Below are 20,292 nucleotides of genomic sequence, written 5' to 3' on the forward strand. Positions count from 1 at the left end.
TTTATGAGAGGTACTTGCGTTACAGTAAGGCAGGCGTGCCGTGAAGACTCTCACACGTGCTGTTTTTTCTCTCTCTTCATTGCCTCTTTTATAATGATTGCTATAATGAGTGCTTCCAATAATGTTCACATTGTGGTATATTTAAATTATTGCTGTCAATAGCTAGATTGTGGGTTAGATTCCCATGGAATGCATGAACTGGTAAAATGTATATCTTGAATGGAATAAGTTGCTTAACTTAATTGGATAAAAATGTGTAAATGTACATCCATTCCATGGATGTTGTGATGAACCAAAACACAATTATGAACATAAACCGCTGTCAACAAATACATTTATATATAAAGGGCACATATATATATATATATATATATATATATATATATACACACACACGCACACACACACATATATAAATATATATATATACACACACACACACACATATATATATATATATATATATATATATACGGCTTACTGGCAGAGATTTAAAAAAAAACATGTACATTTGTGGGGTTTTTTTGCTTTCATACTACTTTTCTGTTTGGACGAATATGACATATCAGGTTTAAAATATGAATCATTATTATAGTTTTATCAGCATATTTGGGTAAAGTAAAGCCATGGTTTGGAACATGTTTTTTTGCACACTTTTGTTAATAAAATTAGTAATTTAAATTTAAACATTACATACTGTAACTTAAAAAATAACAATAAAATCATAAAAATAGTAATGAAGTTAATGATGCCCCCTGATTCGTATATACATTCCTCATAAAATGTGAATTGATCTGCATAGTGTGAATATTGGAGAAATGTATATTAGCAATGATGGGACAGTGTTGATAGTAATAGAATGTTCATTTGCTTATATAAACTATAGACTAGTGAGTAAATCTGGCTTTCGATTACCTCAAGAATGTATTAAGTTTAAGACAGCAATGACTTTTGTGTACTTTTAGTGTTTCAGTGGACATTTTGCATTTCTTTTATTGTAATATAATAAATAACTTTTGTTTTTGAATTTTTTTAATGCACTTCTTAATCACCCCAAGTTCTGAGTGATGATCCACTGTGGCGCCAGCTGTCATAAGTTGCAATGACCAATTGCTGTATGTACTGCTTCACACCATAGCCAAAACATGCTGAAGCATCTCTATATTTTTCCACTGCAGGTTGAGTCAGAGGCAAACTCAATAAATGGCACAAGCTCAGAGCAGATGGAAGAGACCTGTCCGACACCAAAGGAAGAGGCGCATTACATATCCTTAACACACAATGTTCCACCTGATGTTCCCACGCCTCTCGGGCACGGCTTGTTACCAGAACCTCCTGGAAAGGATCCCAGGACCACTGATGTACTTCTCCCTCACACCATTTCTCTAACCTCTCATAATGGTGCTGAACACATGAAACCAAACACTGAGAGACATGTGGATCCTACCGAGCCACATGCCGCATTCCATAGATCTACGTATAAGAAAAGTCACGAACCAGAGGCCGTTCAAGAACAGAATGTTGCTCTGAAGAAGATCAAACTGGAGGAGCAATGGGTTGAGATTGATGACCAGCACTCAAAGCACTTAGAATCTAGCGAGTGCTACGAGGATGCTCTATCTACACTAGCAGCTGTGGTCTGCTTCTCCAGTACAGATAGGAAAAGTCTAGAGAAGAGGCTTTTCGGACCTCAGGCCTCAGCCATGCGTTTAAAAACTGAGCCGAAAGAAGAACCATATCAGTGTCAGATAAATCGAGGACTAAGTCCTGAAGAACCCCCTCAGAATGATAACATTGCACTATCTTTACCCAGTGTCCAGTCTCTGGTCCAGCATAGGAATATTAGCGTTGATCAGGCTATAGCTATTGAGGCCTTGACCCAACTGGCAGCTACCCCACAAACAGTGCCCTTTGAAACAGAAAACCTGAGTCAAAACACTCAGCGAGAAACATCTACATACTCCGCTTCAAGCAACCACGTACCTCTACGAGAGGCTAAACCGGTTTCAGACGTTTTCTCTAACAAGGTCTCGGTAATCAGTTCATCGTTGCACCAGACTTCTGTCATCCGCAGCCCTCTGAACTTGCCGGACAACTTCACCCAAAGTCAAAGTCAGCGCTGTGCCTCTACCCCCAGAAAACTTTCCTTGAAGGATCTTCTGGTGGCCAGCTCAGAATGTGAAAAGCTATCATATACCACGGAAAACCGAAGAAACGGCCAAGCACTTTGTAAAGCTGACAGGTTAGAAGGCACTTTTAAGAAGTACAAGCATGGAGAAGCGACTCCCATCTCGAGAAAGAGGGACGAGGAGGAAGTTGCGGCTCAATTGGTGCAGCTCGCGTTCATGATCGAATCGAGGCAGATGCAAGTCTCGGAAAACAGTCCCCCGAAAGGGATGCCTACTCAGACGATGAAATACAATCATAATTATTTGGGGCAGCACTTGAAAAAGCAAAAGAAACCGAAAATGACACCAGCAAAACCCAGGATGTCGAAGAAGAAAGCTGCAGAGATGGAGGGCAATCATTGTAGGATTCCACTGGCCAAGAGGACACCCAACAAGAAGACCCCACTCAAGGCTGCGATTCAGAAAGCCATATCGCAACAAAAGATGAGGTTACAGCACAAGAGGAGTCCGTTTCTTCCACAAGCTCAGATTGACCTGAAAAAATACATTGCCGAGGCTCGTCACGAGAACAGGCAACTCTTATACTACAACAATTCTCTGAAAAAAGAGCAGTTGGACCTTGTAGGTTCTGGTAAGCAGAATGGTTTTAACTTTAAATACGAGCATGGGGGCCAAAGTCATTCTTTACTGCCACCGAACGGACTCTTTCACAGTCATACAAACGACCATCTCGGTGCTAGCCAGTGGCCGAGGCATGAATGTGAACAACGAATTATTTCTCAGGAATCGAAAAACTACGATGTGCTAAGTCATGGTGCTAAACAACAACCTCAGCAAACCATGGCCAGTGAACCCTGTCAAGAATTGCCGCAAAGCCCAGGGATCATGTACCGTAAAGCAAACGGCTTAAATTGTCATCAGCACTTGCACACAAATCAAAACGGATTTTACAAAGTGGAGAAGTCTGGAGGTGTTACGGTGTTGTCCGCACCCAGTGTACATTTGGAGAATGGTGACGATGCGTACGCTGGAGAGCAGACTCCCACCAAGCACACGCTCAACAACTTTTTGGAGTCTCCAATGAGGTTTTTGGACACACCAACCAAGAATCTCCTCAACACCCCCTCTAAACAGTCCACAGAGCTGCCCCCCTGTGACTGCGTGGGTAAGTCTGTGACTGTGTTTATTATAACTTAAAATGCAAGTTTGCTTGAAGTGCTTTCAATTTATCTATGGAAACAAATTTCCTTCTACAGAACAAATAATTGAGAAAGAGGAGGGTCCATACTACACTCACCTTGGGTCTGGCCCGAATGTAGCAGCAGTGAGAGAAATGATGGAGAACAGGTAAAGTGGATCTCAACTGCAGTGTTTACATGCGACAATGTTTTTTTTACTGGCTCCAACACAAAAACATATAAAACTTTTCATTCATTTGGATGCATTATTTTATAGTTACATACATTTATTTATTTATTTTAAATGTATAATTGTAACATGGTTACCTTTTATCTTGGGTGTGTCAAATATCCCATCTTTCTTATGATTTTTTTTCTACATAGTCTATTATGACAAACCGTATTTTGAAATTTTGGGAAATATGTGTAATTTGTAATATGTGCAGAAACATTTATTGCTTAATATTTATTTAAAAAAAATTTTTTTTATATTTTAAAACTATATTATTTAATATGAATTATTATTAAGTATTAGTGTAGTTTTTACAGATAGGTTACGTTCTATAACCCTCAATTCACTTTATAGCCCTTAATTCTGTAATTGTGGACAAATGTGGGCACAGAGGACTCAGGTGTGATCCTAATTTTTATTTATTATAAATTTTTATATCACTGTCTTCGATAAAGTTTTGTCTATCCATTTATGGTGTTTTTTTATTTTATTTTTTTTATTTACTTCAAAAAGTACCATATTTTCTATGTAAATTATGCTTATTTTTATGTTTTTTTTTTTTTTTTAATTTTTTAACTACATTAAAATATCATTCCAATAAGTTCTTAGAGCTAAAACCTAAAGATAAAGTAACTTTGCGGTCACCTGGTGTCTTATTTTGGCTTATTTTAGAATGCTCTAACTACAGTTTTTCCCATTCATTTCTATGGGTGCCCATTTTTGACCCAAATACAAGATTAAGGAGTTGTTGTTTTTTTTCACCCACTTAACATTGTAGAATTGAGTCAAAAAAAAATGTGTGTGTTTAGGAGGCAAACTTAGGAAAAGTAGCCAAATCTTGTACCGCTCAGATCAAGGGAAGTATTTATTAAAAATAAACCTTGAATAAATCTTATTTGTCCAGTATACGGTTTTAGGGTTCTATAAAACAGTTTTCTTTTACAAAGAAAATTTTTTATAACCAGACTTTTCTTATTGATCTATTAGTAAAGTTAAGTAATGCTTATAAGGTTGCATGTAAATGTAGCTAATGTGTTTGCATTATTAAAAACTATAACTCTAGCACAGGGCAACCAAATCATACTGAATGTGTAAACCTGTTGTGTAATCTGTTTGACACTGACAAATACACAAGTATACATGTAGTTAGACTGCAACCACAGATGCATTTTAGTGGAAACACACTTTCATGCTCTCTAAAAGTTGAAACAGGAAGCCCATAACTGGGTTCAAGGGGCCCATATAGTAATTCTTTCTCACCACAGAGGTTGAGTGGTTACTACTAAACTGCTATAATTATTGCAGTCTGATGTTGTGGCAATACTATTTCCCATCATCCGTGCATCCAAAAGTATAACACTATTTTGATATTTCTCCAACTTTCTTGTTAGAGTTTGTCAGACCCCTAACCCTAAATATTACAAATAATACAACCCATCTTACTATCTGCATACTGATTGCTCTTCCTTTTTGCATTTCATCATATTTGGGGGTCCTTTGCAATCAAAAGTTTGAAAACCCCTGTGTTATAGTGCTTAACATACACAGAACTCAATGCACTGTTCTCATCACAGATATGGCGAGAAAGGCAACGCAGTCCGCGTGGAGGTTGTGGTGTATACTGGTAAAGAGGGGAGGAGCTCACAGGGTTGCCCAATCGCTAAGTGGGTGAGTGACCTATATGATATACGAAGAAGAGCTTGTTGAAATGTCTGTTCCTTCATATACTGTCTGCACCTGTTTTCAATTCTCCAGATCATCCGCAGAGGAAGTGAGGAAGAGAAGTTGTTGTGTCTTGTGCGGCAGCGTGCTGGTCACTGCTGTCAGAATGCAGTGGTAGTCATTCTCATCCTGGCCTGGGAGGGGATCCAACGCAGTGTGGCTGACAGCCTGTACCAGGAGCTCACACAGACTCTCTGCAAATATGGCTCGCCCACTAGCCGCCGCTGTGCCCTCAATGAGGAGTGAGTCACAAGTAACATACGGACAGAGTGTGTGGGAATAAATCACGTACACACTCCCTCACACAAATACAAAAGAACATTTGGAGGTGGCTCTTGATGAAGTGCTTGTGGTGCATGAGTATTTTTCTTGAAGCCTTCACACCAACTCCTTCACATCATCATTTTGTAACTGCACGTTCCCTGCTAAAAAGAACTGGCTAGTATAGGTGTATGTCATAAACGCTAAAGAATTTTTTACATTTTCAACATTCTTTATTGTGTTTTTCATGCGGTTTGAGAATACAAGTTACAAAGCACAAAGTCCACTCCATAAGAAGTTATTCTATATCACTAAGCACTGTTTCTGAACTCCCTGAAACGCACCGATTGCAATTTTGAGTTTTCCTCTGGGAACTGGTTGAGTTAGTAGTGATTATGGGATGGGGTGTGACATTTCCAAAACACTCCCAAAGCGATTGACCAATCACAACATGCTGGTCCAGTCAACCAATCAGAGCACATTTCACTTTTTGGAAGGAGGGGACAGAAACTAAACAGAGTGTTACTGACTGACTGGGAAGAGAGGTGTCGCAACAATGTAAAATGTGAAAAATAATCTGTTTTTTGAACATTCGAACATGAAAACCTATAGTAGACCCCAAAAACAAAATCAAGACTTTGTAATTTAATATCTTGAAATAATGTGTCATTTTCTGTTGAATAACAGCATCACCAGCCAGTTCTCTAATATAGTATACCATTGCACTATAACTTACCTCATGTTCTTTATCTCTCCTGTTAGTCGTACCTGTGCGTGTCAGGGTCTGGACCCGGAGACCTGCGGTGCGTCTTTCTCGTTTGGTTGCTCCTGGAGTATGTACTTCAACGGCTGCAAGTTTGCACGCAGCAAAACGCCCCGGAAGTTCAGACTGCTGGGGGACTATCCTGAGGAGGTGAGCATTAGCGATATACTTATAGATATTAGTGAGACTCATTGGAGATATATTCTCAGTTCATTGATTTTCAACATTAGCACACTGGATATGTGCGAAGAAAGGCTTCGTTCTGGATCATTATGCTTGTTTTCAAAATCCTGCCAACAAGCCATAGTAACTTTAATGAGATGTGCAACTCTCATGAGAATATCCTGTGTGAGCACACCTGACTTACATGAAGCAGTTGCAATCAGTTGCAATCACTAAGTAAAAAAGCTTAAGTTAATAGTAAATCACTCAGACTCACACTCACACTTAAATCAAGGGGCGAATCCAAAGATCAGTTGAATGACTTTTGTGTTTTTTTTAATTTAGTTTAACCAAATGCGAAATGTGCATTAAAATAGTGCCACGTCATTCAATATTATTTGCCGTGGTGAAGTGACACTGTATCTTTGCAACCAAGGTTTTAGAAACATCCTGCAAGATTGAAAATCAATGCACAGAGCATTTGCTGCATGACATTTTATGTAATGTAAAATTCATTCTTAGTGAAATAACCTCTCAATAACGCACTCTTAGACCAAGGATGCATTAAATTGACCAAAAAAGTGCAAGACCTTTTAAAATGTTACAAGTTTCCATTTCAAATAAATGATCTTATTTTGAACTTTCTATTTAAAAAAAAGTGTTTCATAATTTCTACACAGTTATTAATCAGCACAATGGTTTTCAACATTGATGATAATAAGAAATGTTTCTTAAGCAGCAAATAGCGTTTCTGAAGGTGTAACCAGTTTATGTGGTGAGACAAACGATCGATGAAGAGTACAATCTTTCATGATACACAGGGCATACGAGTGGGTAGCAGGAGTGGCTGAGGGCGTAGCTAATTAGGTCGGGGGGGGGGGGGGGGGGGGCTCTCCTCCTTGCCCTTTCGATTCCCAAAAGCTCCCTCTTACCCCTTTTCCACCAAAAAAAAGAACTGGTTCGGAACTGGTGCTGGTTCAAAGTTGGTTCGGAGTTGGTTCAACTTGCGAACCGCTTCAGAACTTATTTGTTTTTCCACTGACTAGAGCACCCAGGGAACAACATCGTTACGTCACTGTGTACGTCGCCATACGTCTTTGCTAGAAACGCTTGCAAGTTCAACATTACTTTGGGATTATCTCTAACTCGTGTACCAAGAAGGCTTTTAAAAACAATTGAAATATGTAAGTCTTTTAATCTTTTCGTTTGATATGTAATCTTTTCTGATAAGTTATGTTGCCCTGTCTTATGTCTTTTTTTCTTTCCGTTTATTTGTACTATATTGTGACTGTTTTCTTCTTTGCTTAATGTCTTCAATAAAAAAAATGACAAAAATAGAAACTAGGGCTGTGCAAAAATTAATTGCGATTAATCACATCCAAAATAAAAGTCTGTGTTTACATAATATATTTGTGTGTGCTGTATATATAATTATTTTGTATATATGAAGAATTCAGATGCAAAAGCCTCTAAATGCCATTTGAAATTTTCTTCTTTAATGATGATTTTTATCAAACTTGTATATTTAAGTTCAGTAATTTCACTTAAATAACAATTAATAGGTAATTATCATTGCCATTTAAGTGAAATTACTGAACTTAAATATACAAGTTTGATAAAAATCATCATTAAAGAAGAAAATTTCAAATGGCATTTAGAGGCTTTTGCATCTGAACTCTTCATATAAATACACACACATGCATGTATATATTTAAGAAAATGTGTTATTCATATAAAAAGTATTTATATTTATATAATATAGATTATGTATTTATATATAAATACAGAATTTAAGCGCAAATAATTCTTAAATATATACATGCATGCATAGGTATTTATATATACAAAATAATTATATACAGCACACACAAATATATTATGTAAACACAGACTTTTATTTTGGATGCGATTAATTCACAATTAATTTTTGCACAGCCCTAATAGAAACGCTTGCGTTAACTTCAAGCATAACAATTACAAAGGCGGACTCCATCGTGTTTTTGCAAATGTTTCTCTTGCATTTGCGATCCTTTATTATGGTCAGAAAAGATGTTTAGAACACATCTAAACCCGGCCCAGCCGGGCATGACGTGGTAAAAGAACGGTTCTAGTCCAGCAAAGAGTTGGTGCCGCTTTGGAACCAGTTTTCCTGGCCGAGAACCGGTTCTTTGGCTGTCGAAACACAAAGCACTGGTTCGCACGCAGGCACCGGCTCCGAACCGGCTCTCAAAGGGGCTTCTGTGATGGATGACGCAGCCACCACGCACACCAGGTCAGGCTCACACATCCTCCATGGCATGTGAAGGGCTTGAAGTCTGCGGTGGGCTCAAAAACTGCTTAATTCTGACCGTAGGGTTCTGGCTGGGCATTGGGTCTGGGCTGGAGTGGGGTTAGATAGATCCTCAGCAGTGAAGGTTGATCCACAGGAAGCCAGCACCCACTCCACATAATCGATTCCCTGGAAAACTGCGAGATGTTTCCCACACATAGAAACGTGCAGAGGCAGTCATCCGGAAGGTTGTCTAAGGTTCCAGATCCAGGAATTCTTCCATGTTCCTCGAGGGAGCGATCTCCCTAATCAAAGCAGAGCAGCTTGACGGCAGGGAATTCCATGAGAAAAAAAACAACAAACAAAACTGTAACAAAACACAGACTGAAGAGGATGAAATAATCACAAGCTATAATCCGCTTACTTTCACTTTGGGTTGGGTCTAATGTAACCGGGTTGTGTGGTGAGACAAACGATCGACGAAGAAAATGAAGAGTAACAATCTTTAATAAAACACAGGGCAACAGTGCAACACAACTCACATGCAGACATACATCTGATACCAACATAAATGAAACCTGACAACTGCCACAAACTGAACTAAAATAGAGAGAGGATAATGACACAAACACCGGTACACAATGACACACCTGAAACTGAGTAAAGAAACTAACTGAGGCAGGAAGGTGAGATATGAAAACTAAGAATAAACATGACCAAATAACCCTGACAGAAGGAGCATGTGACAATGAAGACTAGTGTGAGACTGAAAATTCAGCATTGGCGTCACAGGAATAAATTGCTTTTTAAGATATATTAAAATAGTAAACAGTAATTGCATATTGTAATGATATTTCACAATATGGCTGTTTTAACTTAATTTTTCGGATCAAGTAAATGCAACCTTGGTGAACATAATAGACATTTTGAACAGTTGTGTATTATTCAGCTTTATGGTAATTTAAATCAGCCTTTGTTTGATTTTGTGGTTAGGAGGAGAAGTTGGAGAAAAACTTGCACAATCTGGCATCAGATTTGGCACCTGTCTACAAGAGACTTGCTCCTCAGGCCTTTTACAACCAGGTATGAACTCTGTCACGACAAAGTTAAAGCTGCTCTTAAGCAGGGCTCAACAGCAAAACATGTTAATCGTTTAAGTTGATTATGTCACTTTTGATAATGTTGTGATTTCGAGACCTCATTTTGCAATGCAGAATTAAGCTATTTTACAGGAATGTGTGAGACTTCTGATTCATTATAAATAACTAGAAGAATAACAAAGTGCTGTAAAACTATTTGGACCACAAATCAGTGTTCACGATTATGATAATAAATTAAAATAATATGAAAACGATCATAAGTTTGCAATATAACGCATTGTAACGGACGGTTACGCTGTACAGCAAAAATAACTGGATGCGAATGACACCAGAAACCTCACACATTCAAGTTACAAATGGCTGCACCTGCTCTTATGTTTGAAATAAGTTGGATAGCATCCTAGAAAAAGCAAACTGAGCTCTGCGTACATTTGTAAGAAAAGAATTCGAATGATCTGTAATCCATCAGGTGGAGCAGGATCAGCTGGGGAACAACTGTCGGCTGGGCAGGAGGGAAGGTCGACCGTTCTCTGGTGTGACTGCTTGTGTGGACTTCTGTGCTCATGCCCACAGAGACACACATAACATGACCAATGGAAGCACTGTGGTGAGGCTCACCTCTACTGTCACAATGTCAACTTAATACTTTCTTTGGTCCCACTTTATATTAAGTGGCTTTAAGTACTAGGTACTTCCATTGAACAATAAGTACAATGTATTACTGTGTCCCTGTTGTATTGTAAAACACTGTTGCTGCTATTGAGGTGTGATATGGGTAAGGTTAGGGACAGGTGTGGTGGTATGGGTTGGTTTAAGGGTAGGTTAAGGTGTATCAACTGTGTAATTACAAATGTAATATTACAAACTGGAATTTTAAAATCTAAGTACAATGTAGAAACATGTATGTACACAATAAGTCAATTTTATCAAATTATTCATTTCAATGTAATTACATAGTACTTAAAGCCACTTAATATAAAGTGGGAACCTTTCTTTTTTCTAAAGACACTATTCAGATTTAAATGTATGGTAAAAACTCTCATTTGCATTTGCTTCCTGTGAACTGCAGGTATGCACTTTAACCAAGGAGGATAACCGTGCAGTTAGGAACATTCCAGAGGACGAGCAGCTGCATGTCCTGCCGCTCTATAAGATCTCTGACACGGATGAGTTTGGCCATGTTGAGGGTCAGTGGGCCAAGATAAAGACTGGGGCACTGCAGGTCCTCTCTGCTTTCCCAAGAGAAGTGCGGCTGTTGGCTGAGCCCGTCAAGTCAGCGCGCAAGAGGAGGCTGGAGGCCAAAAGAGCCCATGCTGAGAAACTGAGCGGCCTGGATAGTAAGCAGGTCACCCCTGTGAAAGTTAAGAACGAGCCTCTTAAAGGTATTTCCAGTTCAGTCTTCTTTCTTTGGAGCCTTGCCATGTTCTTATTCTTCCTTTTTTTCTTTGGCGATTCACATCGATTTCGCACATTACCGCCACCTTACTATGTTCTTAACGCATACAGGGGGTTTTAGGCCACGTTTACACAGAGCTGGGTATTTAGAGAAACTAATATTTTCCCCCTCTCCGTTTTCAATAATAAAATCGCGATAACACCAGCATAAATACACCGTCGAGCTCTATCATAACTATGCGAAACCTATGGGCGGCAGTGTTGGGAGAAGGATAAAGCCAATCAGAATCCTGAGTTTTTAGAAATAATCGTTTTCTGTCATAAAAACAGGGTTTTTGTGTAAATGAGAGGCCAAACCGCATGAAAATATCTGCGTTTTCCCTTCGTGTAAACGGGGCCTTAAAGGAGTAGTTCACTTTTAAAAAAAACTTCTGCTGATAATTTACTCACCCCCATGTCATCCAAGATGTCCATGTCTTTCTTTCTTCAGTTGAAAAGACATTAAGGTTTTTGATGAAAACATTACAGGATTTTTCTCCATATAATGGACTTCAATGGGAACCAAACGGTTTAAGGTCCAAAAGAGTTTCATTGCAAACTGCAAACTGTTCAAAGGGCTTTGAACTATTCCAGACGATGAAAGCCGTTCGAACTCGCTCAAAATGAACAAATCTTTTTTCGTGTCATGAACGAGTTGACTCAGGAAAAGATTTGTTCATTTTGATGAACGAGTTCGAACAGGAGAGTCACGAACGCGCATCACAGAACAGAGCAAGGCGACCATTTGAGCTTATAAAACTTAATTTTTTTTTTTTTTAAATGAGCGAACGTTTCGCTTGATAAGACCCTTATTCATCGTCTAAAAAATCGCTTAAAGCCCTTTCAACAGTTTGCACTAACTGTCTTTTGGACCTTGAACTGTTTGGTTCCCATTGAAGTGCATTATATGGAGAAAAATCCTGGAATGTTTCCATCAAAAACCTTAATTTCTTTACGACTGAAGAAAGAATGACATGGATATCTTGGATGACATGGAGGTGAGTAAATTATCAGCAAAAGGTTTTTTTTTAAAAGTGAACTATTCCTTTAATCAGTTCTTGAAGCCTCTCCAGCACTGCATGCATGTTTTGAATCCTTAAATGAACCCAGCTGAAATAAATCATCAGCTGATTTGTTGAGTACTCCATGACATGAACTGGGTGTGTCCAATAAATGAAACGTTCAAAATGTGCAGTGCTGGGCAGGCACCAGGATCTGTTTCTATGGGTGCTTCTCAGTGTCCGAGTAAAGCTGCATATTTAGGCTGCCACGTCATCAAGCACCACTGAAGGCCATCTCAATTTGAAGGATGCTTGGGCGTGGGAACATGTGACGTAGCCATGAGGTCTTATTAGAGCATCTCATTCTAGCATTCAATGCTGAGGAGGATTCTGAATGGTCCAGGAAGGACACAGCCTCATTAGGATACAACCTTATGTTTGAAAAGCGCCCACTTATGTTTGGTTCCCCCTGGTCCTGGAGTTCCCCCAGTTGTAATATAATGCCTGTGTAATCTAAGCAAGTCTTCGCCTTTCCCTGGCTCTGGCTATGGACTTGAGACTAGTGTGGAATTTTCTCACTCAAACCACTTCCTGCTGCTGCATCTGATTGCTGTTAGAGGAATAAAGCTGCCCATAACTGATGGTCTAGGATCATTTTTTTTCTGTTAGGTTTTAATTATAGCATATTGCCTAACTATATTTGCGAACTGTGCTGCGCTCCTGTCCCAAACTCCAGCCATTAGAGTAGTGTGTGGATTCTGAGTTCTGCACGCTAGCAAATCCTCTCAAAATCACAAAGTGTAGACATTATGTAAATAAGAGATTCATTGTGCAGAGAGCTTCATTTATTACTATCACAGAACTTTGTGAGGTTGCGATGAAGATGACAGCTTTTTAGTGATTGTAAAGGCAAGGCTTTTTGCACGTTTTGGGGTAAAAATGCAATAAAATAAACATTTTGCCAAATCCTGCATACAGTATGCTAGCTTTTGTGTTAAAATTAACAGTGGTTTGTAGATGCTTTGATGATAAATTTATCAGGAGCATTTATGCAGGGCTGTGTAGGTTATACAACAGCACATAAATTGAAACTATTGCATGGAAATGTATGTTTTTAAAGGGGAAGCGCAACTTCTTATCTTTATCCTGGAATTGGTTCACCCTCCACCTATGCCTTCTAGCGCTGCATATTTTAGATGTCTCCCTAACCAAACACATTAGTAATGGCTCTAAGGAGTGAAATGGGTGTGTCAAATAAGAGAGACGTCAAAAATGTGCAGTGATGGGGTGCTCCAGGGCCAGGGTGGGGAACTACCGCACTAGAGCATGGTGTGAGTCAGTCTGTTCCTTGAAAAATCACTTAGTTGTGTAGGATTGTTTTAGGAATGATCACTTTATAATAAATAAAACTTGACTGAAAATGAATAAAAATAATATATAGATAAAACCAGCAATACAATTAATAAACCTTGAACTAATATGAAAATGAAAAATATAAAAATAAAAACGAATTCAAAATATTAATAAACAACTATAAACACTTAAAGTTAATCTTTAAAAACACTAATAATTCTTTAGTAAAATTAATTTGTATTTAATTATTCAATTCATTATTTAAATGTAATCTTTATTCAATTTCAAAACGAAAATAACAAAAAAAATGAATAAAAATAATATATAGATAAAACCAGCAATACAATAAATAAACCTTGAACTAATATGAAAATGAAAAATATAAAAATAAAAACGAATTCAAAATATTAATAAACAACTATAAACACTTAAAGTTAATCTTTAAAAACACTAATAATTCTTTAGTAAAATTAATTTGTATTTAATTATTCAATTCATTATTCAAATGTAATCTTTATTCAATTTCAAAATGAAAATAACAAAAAAATGAAATGGGTTTCTTTTTATTCCTAAAAGTAGTTAAAGGGATAGTTTTAGCTTACCTCAAGGGCATCCAAGATGTAGCTGTCTTTGTTTCCACAGTATTTTCAATTTTGATATTTTTCGGTCAAACCGTTCTTGTCTGTCAGTCATATAATGCAGGTTTAGGGGGTCCACCTCAAAGAGCATGCACAGAGAAGTCCAAATTAAACATGATTTAATGACTCGCAAATGTCATAAGACACGAAACGAGCGGTTTGTGTGAGAAAACGAACAGTATTTATATCGTTTTTACCGTTTGTAACCACAGCCACGTCCGACTGATCTGAAGGCACGGGCGCTTCGGTCCGGAAGTGATCGCTTAGTGTGTACGTCACTCATTGTTTACACAGAGATTTGGGAAGTTTTACCTTTCACTGTGAAGATCTAAACATATTTAGATATACATGAAATCACATTGGAAGACTATTTCGATATATCTAAATATGTTTAGTGAAAGGTAAAACTTCCGGTGGTTTTATTTAGGATTCAAAAGTAGACGAGCTCTTGTTATTACTTATTGTTTCTATATTAAATTCTCATTATTGTTATTTGTTTCTGTCCACAGCATTCAAACACACCTCTGTCGAGCATTCACCATGCTCAGAAAAGGATACTCGTAATTTATGTTCCACCATGCGATTGTCTGGGGTTCCAGACATAGGAAGCCAATTCCCAGACTTCCACTCTACAGTCCCGTACACCCACGGCATGTCCACGCACCCGAAGTTCCCTCAGCATGATCCCTCCGGAAGAACGGACCACGGCAATGGTCCTCCTCCTCTCAGACACGGACACGAGGCCCTCGGGCAGATGACCGAACCGCGCAGAAACCCGTATCCGAACGACCCTGTAAGAATGAATCCGAAACGCTCACCCTCGTTCAAATCGGAGCCTGAGGAGATGCGGTGCTTCCAGGGCGGGGCGGCTCCCACCCCGCTCTCCCCGCCGATGGCCGAGGGTCTCCACAGCCGCTTGACCTGCACGCCCGTTTCGGCACAACCCCTGACCCCAGAAGCAGAGGAGGTGTGGTCTGACAGCGAACACAATTTCCTCGACAGGAATATCGGCGGGGTCGCGGTCGCTCCTTCCCACGGCTCCATCCTGATCGAATGCGCTCGACGGGAGCTGCACGCTACCACTCCCATCCTGCGTCCCGACCGCACTCATCCCACCCGCATCTCCCTGGTCTTCTACCAGCACAAGAGCCTGAACGCCCCGGGTCACGGGCTGCAACAGTGGGAGGCTAAAATGGCCGAGAAGGCCAGGGAGAAAGAGGAGGCCGAGCGCCTGGGACTCAACGATAGCTCAAAGGCGATGGATTCGGACACGGAGAGCGAAAACGAGACTTACGCGGAAGAGAGACGCAAGCTTCAGGTCCCTACCCGTCAATCGCTAACCGTTTCTCGTGACGGCGTCGTCATGTCATCACCCTACTCCCTCACGCACGTCACCGGGCCTTACAACCGCTGGACGTGACATTCTCCGCTTGTCTAGCTAATGCCTTACCTCAGCTAGCTGTCATCTTTTCACGCCCGTTTTTACGTACGCCCTTTTTTTAATTCGTGCTCTTCATCTCAGCTTTTACGACTACCGTTTGTGGGTTTTTAACTGTGAGTTTTGGTGTGTATGTCTGTGTTGATTTTTTTTTTTTTTTATTGTAAAGAGATGGTGCTCAGAACAGATGTTATAAAACTGGTTTTATACATATAGATGAAATTAGTGCATAGTAAATGTGATTATTTATTCTGATCATTTTCAAAAACTATTTTGTAATTTAATTTCTGGTCCAAGCCTGTTTACTGCAATAGGAGTTTGTCATCCTTTTAAATGACGTGTGTAGTAAACACTCCGAATTGACATTGTGAAATGTGAATTCTATTTTCATGTCTCAGCCTTGGGTGCTCTTTTGGGCCGACACTTGCTAGTTGCTATTTTATGGTGCCATTGTAACAGTAAGGTTAAATGACCAATGTGAACCCCACATGGGTTATTACAGGAACTTTCCGTTCGATTTTTAGGGTTATTCGTGTTGGTTTTGAAGGTACATGTACATTGTTTTGGCATCCTTTAAAAAGCACTTTGTATCTTCAGACCAACTTGACATTTGAAGTTTCCAATATGCACATTTAGTTTATCCATCGTTCTAGTATCTACAGTCGGCATGTGTTTGGTGTCGACTCAATCATGATTAGAAAACTTTGCATATTTAAGCAATAATCATGGAAGGTTTTATGCTGCATTTTGGTGTCTAACGTGTCTAATTGGTCATTTCTGGCACTTGTGTGAAAGTTTGTATTATTTAGTCCCAATTTTTTTTGTAACTCCCAAAGAGGTTGAAACATGACTTGAAAACAACTTAATCATTTTATACAATTCAAGCGTGTTAAATTATATTCAAACAAATTTACTGTATGTTTTCACTGGTGCTTTTAAAGTGATCCCATGACACCTCCTGAGATGTCATTTCATATATTTTTATTGCTACATGGTGCATTTTTATTTTCACTTTTTTTGGTGCGGAGGGTGGGGTCGATCAGTGTCTGTGCATTTTTGTACAAGTTTGTTCAGTTTTATTTAGCTGCTTTGAATAAGAAGATCAACTTTAAAAGGAATGACTTCGTAATTGCTTATGTATCCAGAGGCCTAGTCAAGATACTGGCTTAAAGGAGTAGTTCACTTTTAAAAAACTTTTGCTGATAATTTACTCACTCCCATGTCATCCAAGATGTTCATGTCATTCTTTCTTCAGTCGTAAATACATTAAGGTTTTTGATGAAAACATTCCAGGATTTTTCTCCATATAATGGACTTCAATGGGAATCAAACGGTTCAAGGTCCAAAAGACAGTTTCAGTGCAAACTGCAAACTGTTCAAAGGGCTTTAAACGATTCAAGACGATGAATGGGGGTCTTATCAAGTTAAATGATCGCTCATTTAAGAATAAATAACAAATTTTAAGTTTTATAAGCTCAAATGGTCGCCTTGCTCTGTTCTGTGATGCACGTTCGTGACTCTCCTGTTCAAACTCATTCATCAAAATGAATAAATCTTTTTTCGTGTCATTTGGTTGATTTAATGAACGAATTGACTCGGAAAAAGATTTGTTCATTTTAATAATCGAGTATGAACAGGAGAGTCACAAACGTTCATCACAGAACAGAGCAAGGCGACCATTTGAGCTTATAAAACTTTGTTTTTTGTTTTAAATGAGCTATCGTTTCGCTTGATAAGACCCTTATTCATCGTCTGAAATCGTTTAAAGCCCTTTGAACAGTTTGCAGTTTGCACTGAAACTGTCTTTTGGACCTTGAACCGTTTGGTTCCCATTGAAGTCCATTATATGGAGAAAATCCTGGAATGTTTTCAACAAAAACCTTAATTTCTTTTCAACCGAAGAAAGAAAGACATGGACATCTTGGATGACATGGGAGTGAGTAAATTATCAGCAAAAGTTTTTTTTTAAAGTGAACTACTCCTGTAATCAAAAGGTTTACATTACTCTTACAAGTTTTAAAGTGAACATACGGCTAAAAAAAATGCATTTTAATTCCTTTTTCAAGGTGCTAAAGAGTGTATGTCAGTGTTCAAAACCATTGTACACCCAAAATGCTGTTCTTACTTCAGCACTTGAAACAACATCTTTTCATATAGGTTGTGCGAAATTTTACATTTTATCTCTGAAAACCTGTTTTAAATAGTACTCTAGCTGCAACAAAGATATTAAAGCTCAACAATATCCCAAAGTTTTGGGGAACTTGAAGTCACAGAGTGGCATTTGTACGTTCACGCTACTGTCTCTTCAATTAAATCTATTTTTGCTGAACAGTTAAACTGTTGTTTTTGTGTAAAACCATCATGTGTAAGAAAAAAAGCCTGGGTTTGTAGCTCAGGGAAAGGCTTTTAGTGCTCGTTCAGTGGTGCTTATTCATAGTACCAGAGTCCCCTGGCATTGACAAATCACATGTAGGTGCTGCACTAGTTAGATCTTTCATTTTAGGGGATGCTGAATGTTTTACTCTGTTTGAACATCATTAGATAATGCTATGTTATTGAGTGTTTTTCTTCTTGACTTTATGTGGCACAAATGATACCATGACCTCAAAGTCCCCTGATGGTAATTGACTGACTTTGAAATGTCAGTTCTATGAACATCAATTAGCCTAAGGGAATTACCAATGCAATCCGATTCAAAGCTCACTGATTTTATGCATATTTCTGAGCTTTTGTTTTCCAAGCATTTGATTTCCATTGGTTTTCATGTTGCTGTTCACGTTTGATTTATCTGACATTTTTTTAGGTTTGACTCATGGGATCTTTCTTGAGTTCAGATGATTGAACATGGCCCTCAACAGTCTATCGTAAAACTTTAGTCAATTCATTTTGTTACATTCCTTTTGAAGTTAATATATTCACATTAGATGTCTTTTGCATGTTTTCGTTCTCCTTTGTTGTATTTTTCCCCTTTTCTCAGGTCTTTGTGTGTATCTTTGGACATAAGCTTCTAGTACTCTCGCATTGTCTTCCAATTCAATTCTCTAAAATTTTTGTTTATATTTTGTGAAATGGAAAAGTGGTTCCCCTTAAAATGTATATTATCAGTTTGACAATTCTCTTCTGTGTATGTTGCTGAAGTGTGTAATTTATGCCCCACTAGCACCAAACAGAAATGCATAAATAATCACTGTTTTCAAACCGGTTTCCAAACAATCTCCCTGATAGTTTGGTTGATCCAAAGTTGTTGTGTTTGACTGGTTGAGGTGCTCAAACTGCAGACTAATATTTTCATAAAGCACAAAGATTCGGATATTTCATTTTTTTTTAGAGAATTCAGCCTAGCATTTGCTTATTTACTTATTTGTTGCACATTAAACTTATTTTAGCATCGACAAAAATTACACACTTCAACTTCAAGTATGAATGTAAGCCTTCATATGGACTGTTGTACAATGTGGACATTTTAAACCTCTTATACTTTCAAAACAAACGAACAAATTATGACTTGAAGATTTGTTCATGTGACTTGAAATGGTTTGTCAAGGAAAGAAAACACCAGCTTTTGAGATTTTTCTTTTTAGAAAATAAAATGCACAGTAGTTGTACAGTACATGTGAAGCGTCAGGCTTTTCTATTTGCACATTTTTAAATGATTTTTAAATCCTTATAATTAATGCACAAGTCTATAAGAAGTGGCCTTTAAAAACTATTTAAAAAAAAAAAAGCAGTTTTGCACTACCCAAACACATACGACAACATGTTTTAAATTGCTATAACTCTTAAAAATAAGTTTAGCAATTTTCAACTTTTTTATAAGTTATACAAGATTCAACACATATTTTAAGTCAGTTTAATGTAAGTTAAGTTGAAATGACTTAAACAACCAAGTTGATTGTACTTAAAAATTTAAGGCAGCAACTATTTTTTTCCAGTGTATAAGAATATACAATCTTTCTATAAAGAGAAATTAGCAAGTTCAAGCATTTATTTTACTTTTCTATTTAAAGAAAAATGTATATTGTGTATTTTCACTTGTACCAAATATGAAATATCTTGAATCTCAGATATTTAGAAAATCTATTTAAAATATTAATGACTTTATTTGTCAGATTAGACAGATTGTTAGATTTTTTTTTTTTTGGTCTTGGGCTCTAATCTGACAAATAAAAATTCCCTAATATTTTATAATGTTATGATACACTGAAAATGTAAATTAAATTGCCATATAGCTCAGATGAGGTTTTTTTAAAAAAAAACTTTATCCTGACAGGAAAATTGTTTGACCTAATTGTTTCACGTATTCAGTTGTACTTGTACAGTTGCACAGCTCTTGCACACTTGCACCAGTGCAAGGATAACATCAACACAGTTTTAGTGCCCTCTATGGGCAGAATATGATTGACTTTAGAGTGCATCCTTTGATGAAGTTTTGGCAAGTTTATGTTATGCAGGTTAATGTCCAAAAGTTCCATTGAGATGTATCTGGACAAAAGAACTCAAGAATCAAACTTCCAATACTAACCCAATTTTGTGAATATTGGATGAATTTCCATACAAAAAGTAGCTTTCAAATGGGCTGTTAGTATACTTCTTTTAAACTAAAAGCATGTTC

At 37.9% G+C, this 20,292-nt stretch overlaps 1 protein-coding gene across 2 annotated transcripts in view; it reads left to right on the forward strand.

Annotated features, from left to right (window-relative positions):
- tet1 (tet methylcytosine dioxygenase 1) overlaps positions 1 to 16,991 on the forward strand; it is a 36,564-nt gene extending 19,573 nt beyond the window's left edge. For both annotated transcript variants that reach the window (XM_039671606.2, XM_089116857.1), the window contains exons 3-11: positions 1,179 to 3,294; positions 3,386 to 3,476; positions 5,114 to 5,207; positions 5,295 to 5,503; positions 6,285 to 6,435; positions 9,710 to 9,799; positions 10,286 to 10,423; positions 10,886 to 11,198; positions 14,752 to 16,991. In XM_039671606.2, the coding sequence (XP_039527540.2) occupies positions 1,179 to 3,294; positions 3,386 to 3,476; positions 5,114 to 5,207; positions 5,295 to 5,503; positions 6,285 to 6,435; positions 9,710 to 9,799; positions 10,286 to 10,423; positions 10,886 to 11,198; positions 14,752 to 15,662 (4,113 nt within the window). In that variant the 3' untranslated portion in view covers positions 15,663 to 16,991. The remainder of the gene's footprint in view (positions 1 to 1,178; positions 3,295 to 3,385; positions 3,477 to 5,113; positions 5,208 to 5,294; positions 5,504 to 6,284; positions 6,436 to 9,709; positions 9,800 to 10,285; positions 10,424 to 10,885; positions 11,199 to 14,751) is intronic.
- Positions 16,992 to 20,292: the final 3,301 nt, after the last annotated feature.

Source organism: Pimephales promelas, chromosome 11 (assembly GCF_988280905.1).
Source record: "Pimephales promelas chromosome 11, fPimPro1.hap1.1, whole genome shotgun sequence".
NCBI lineage: Eukaryota > Metazoa > Chordata > Actinopteri > Cypriniformes > Leuciscidae > Pimephales > Pimephales promelas.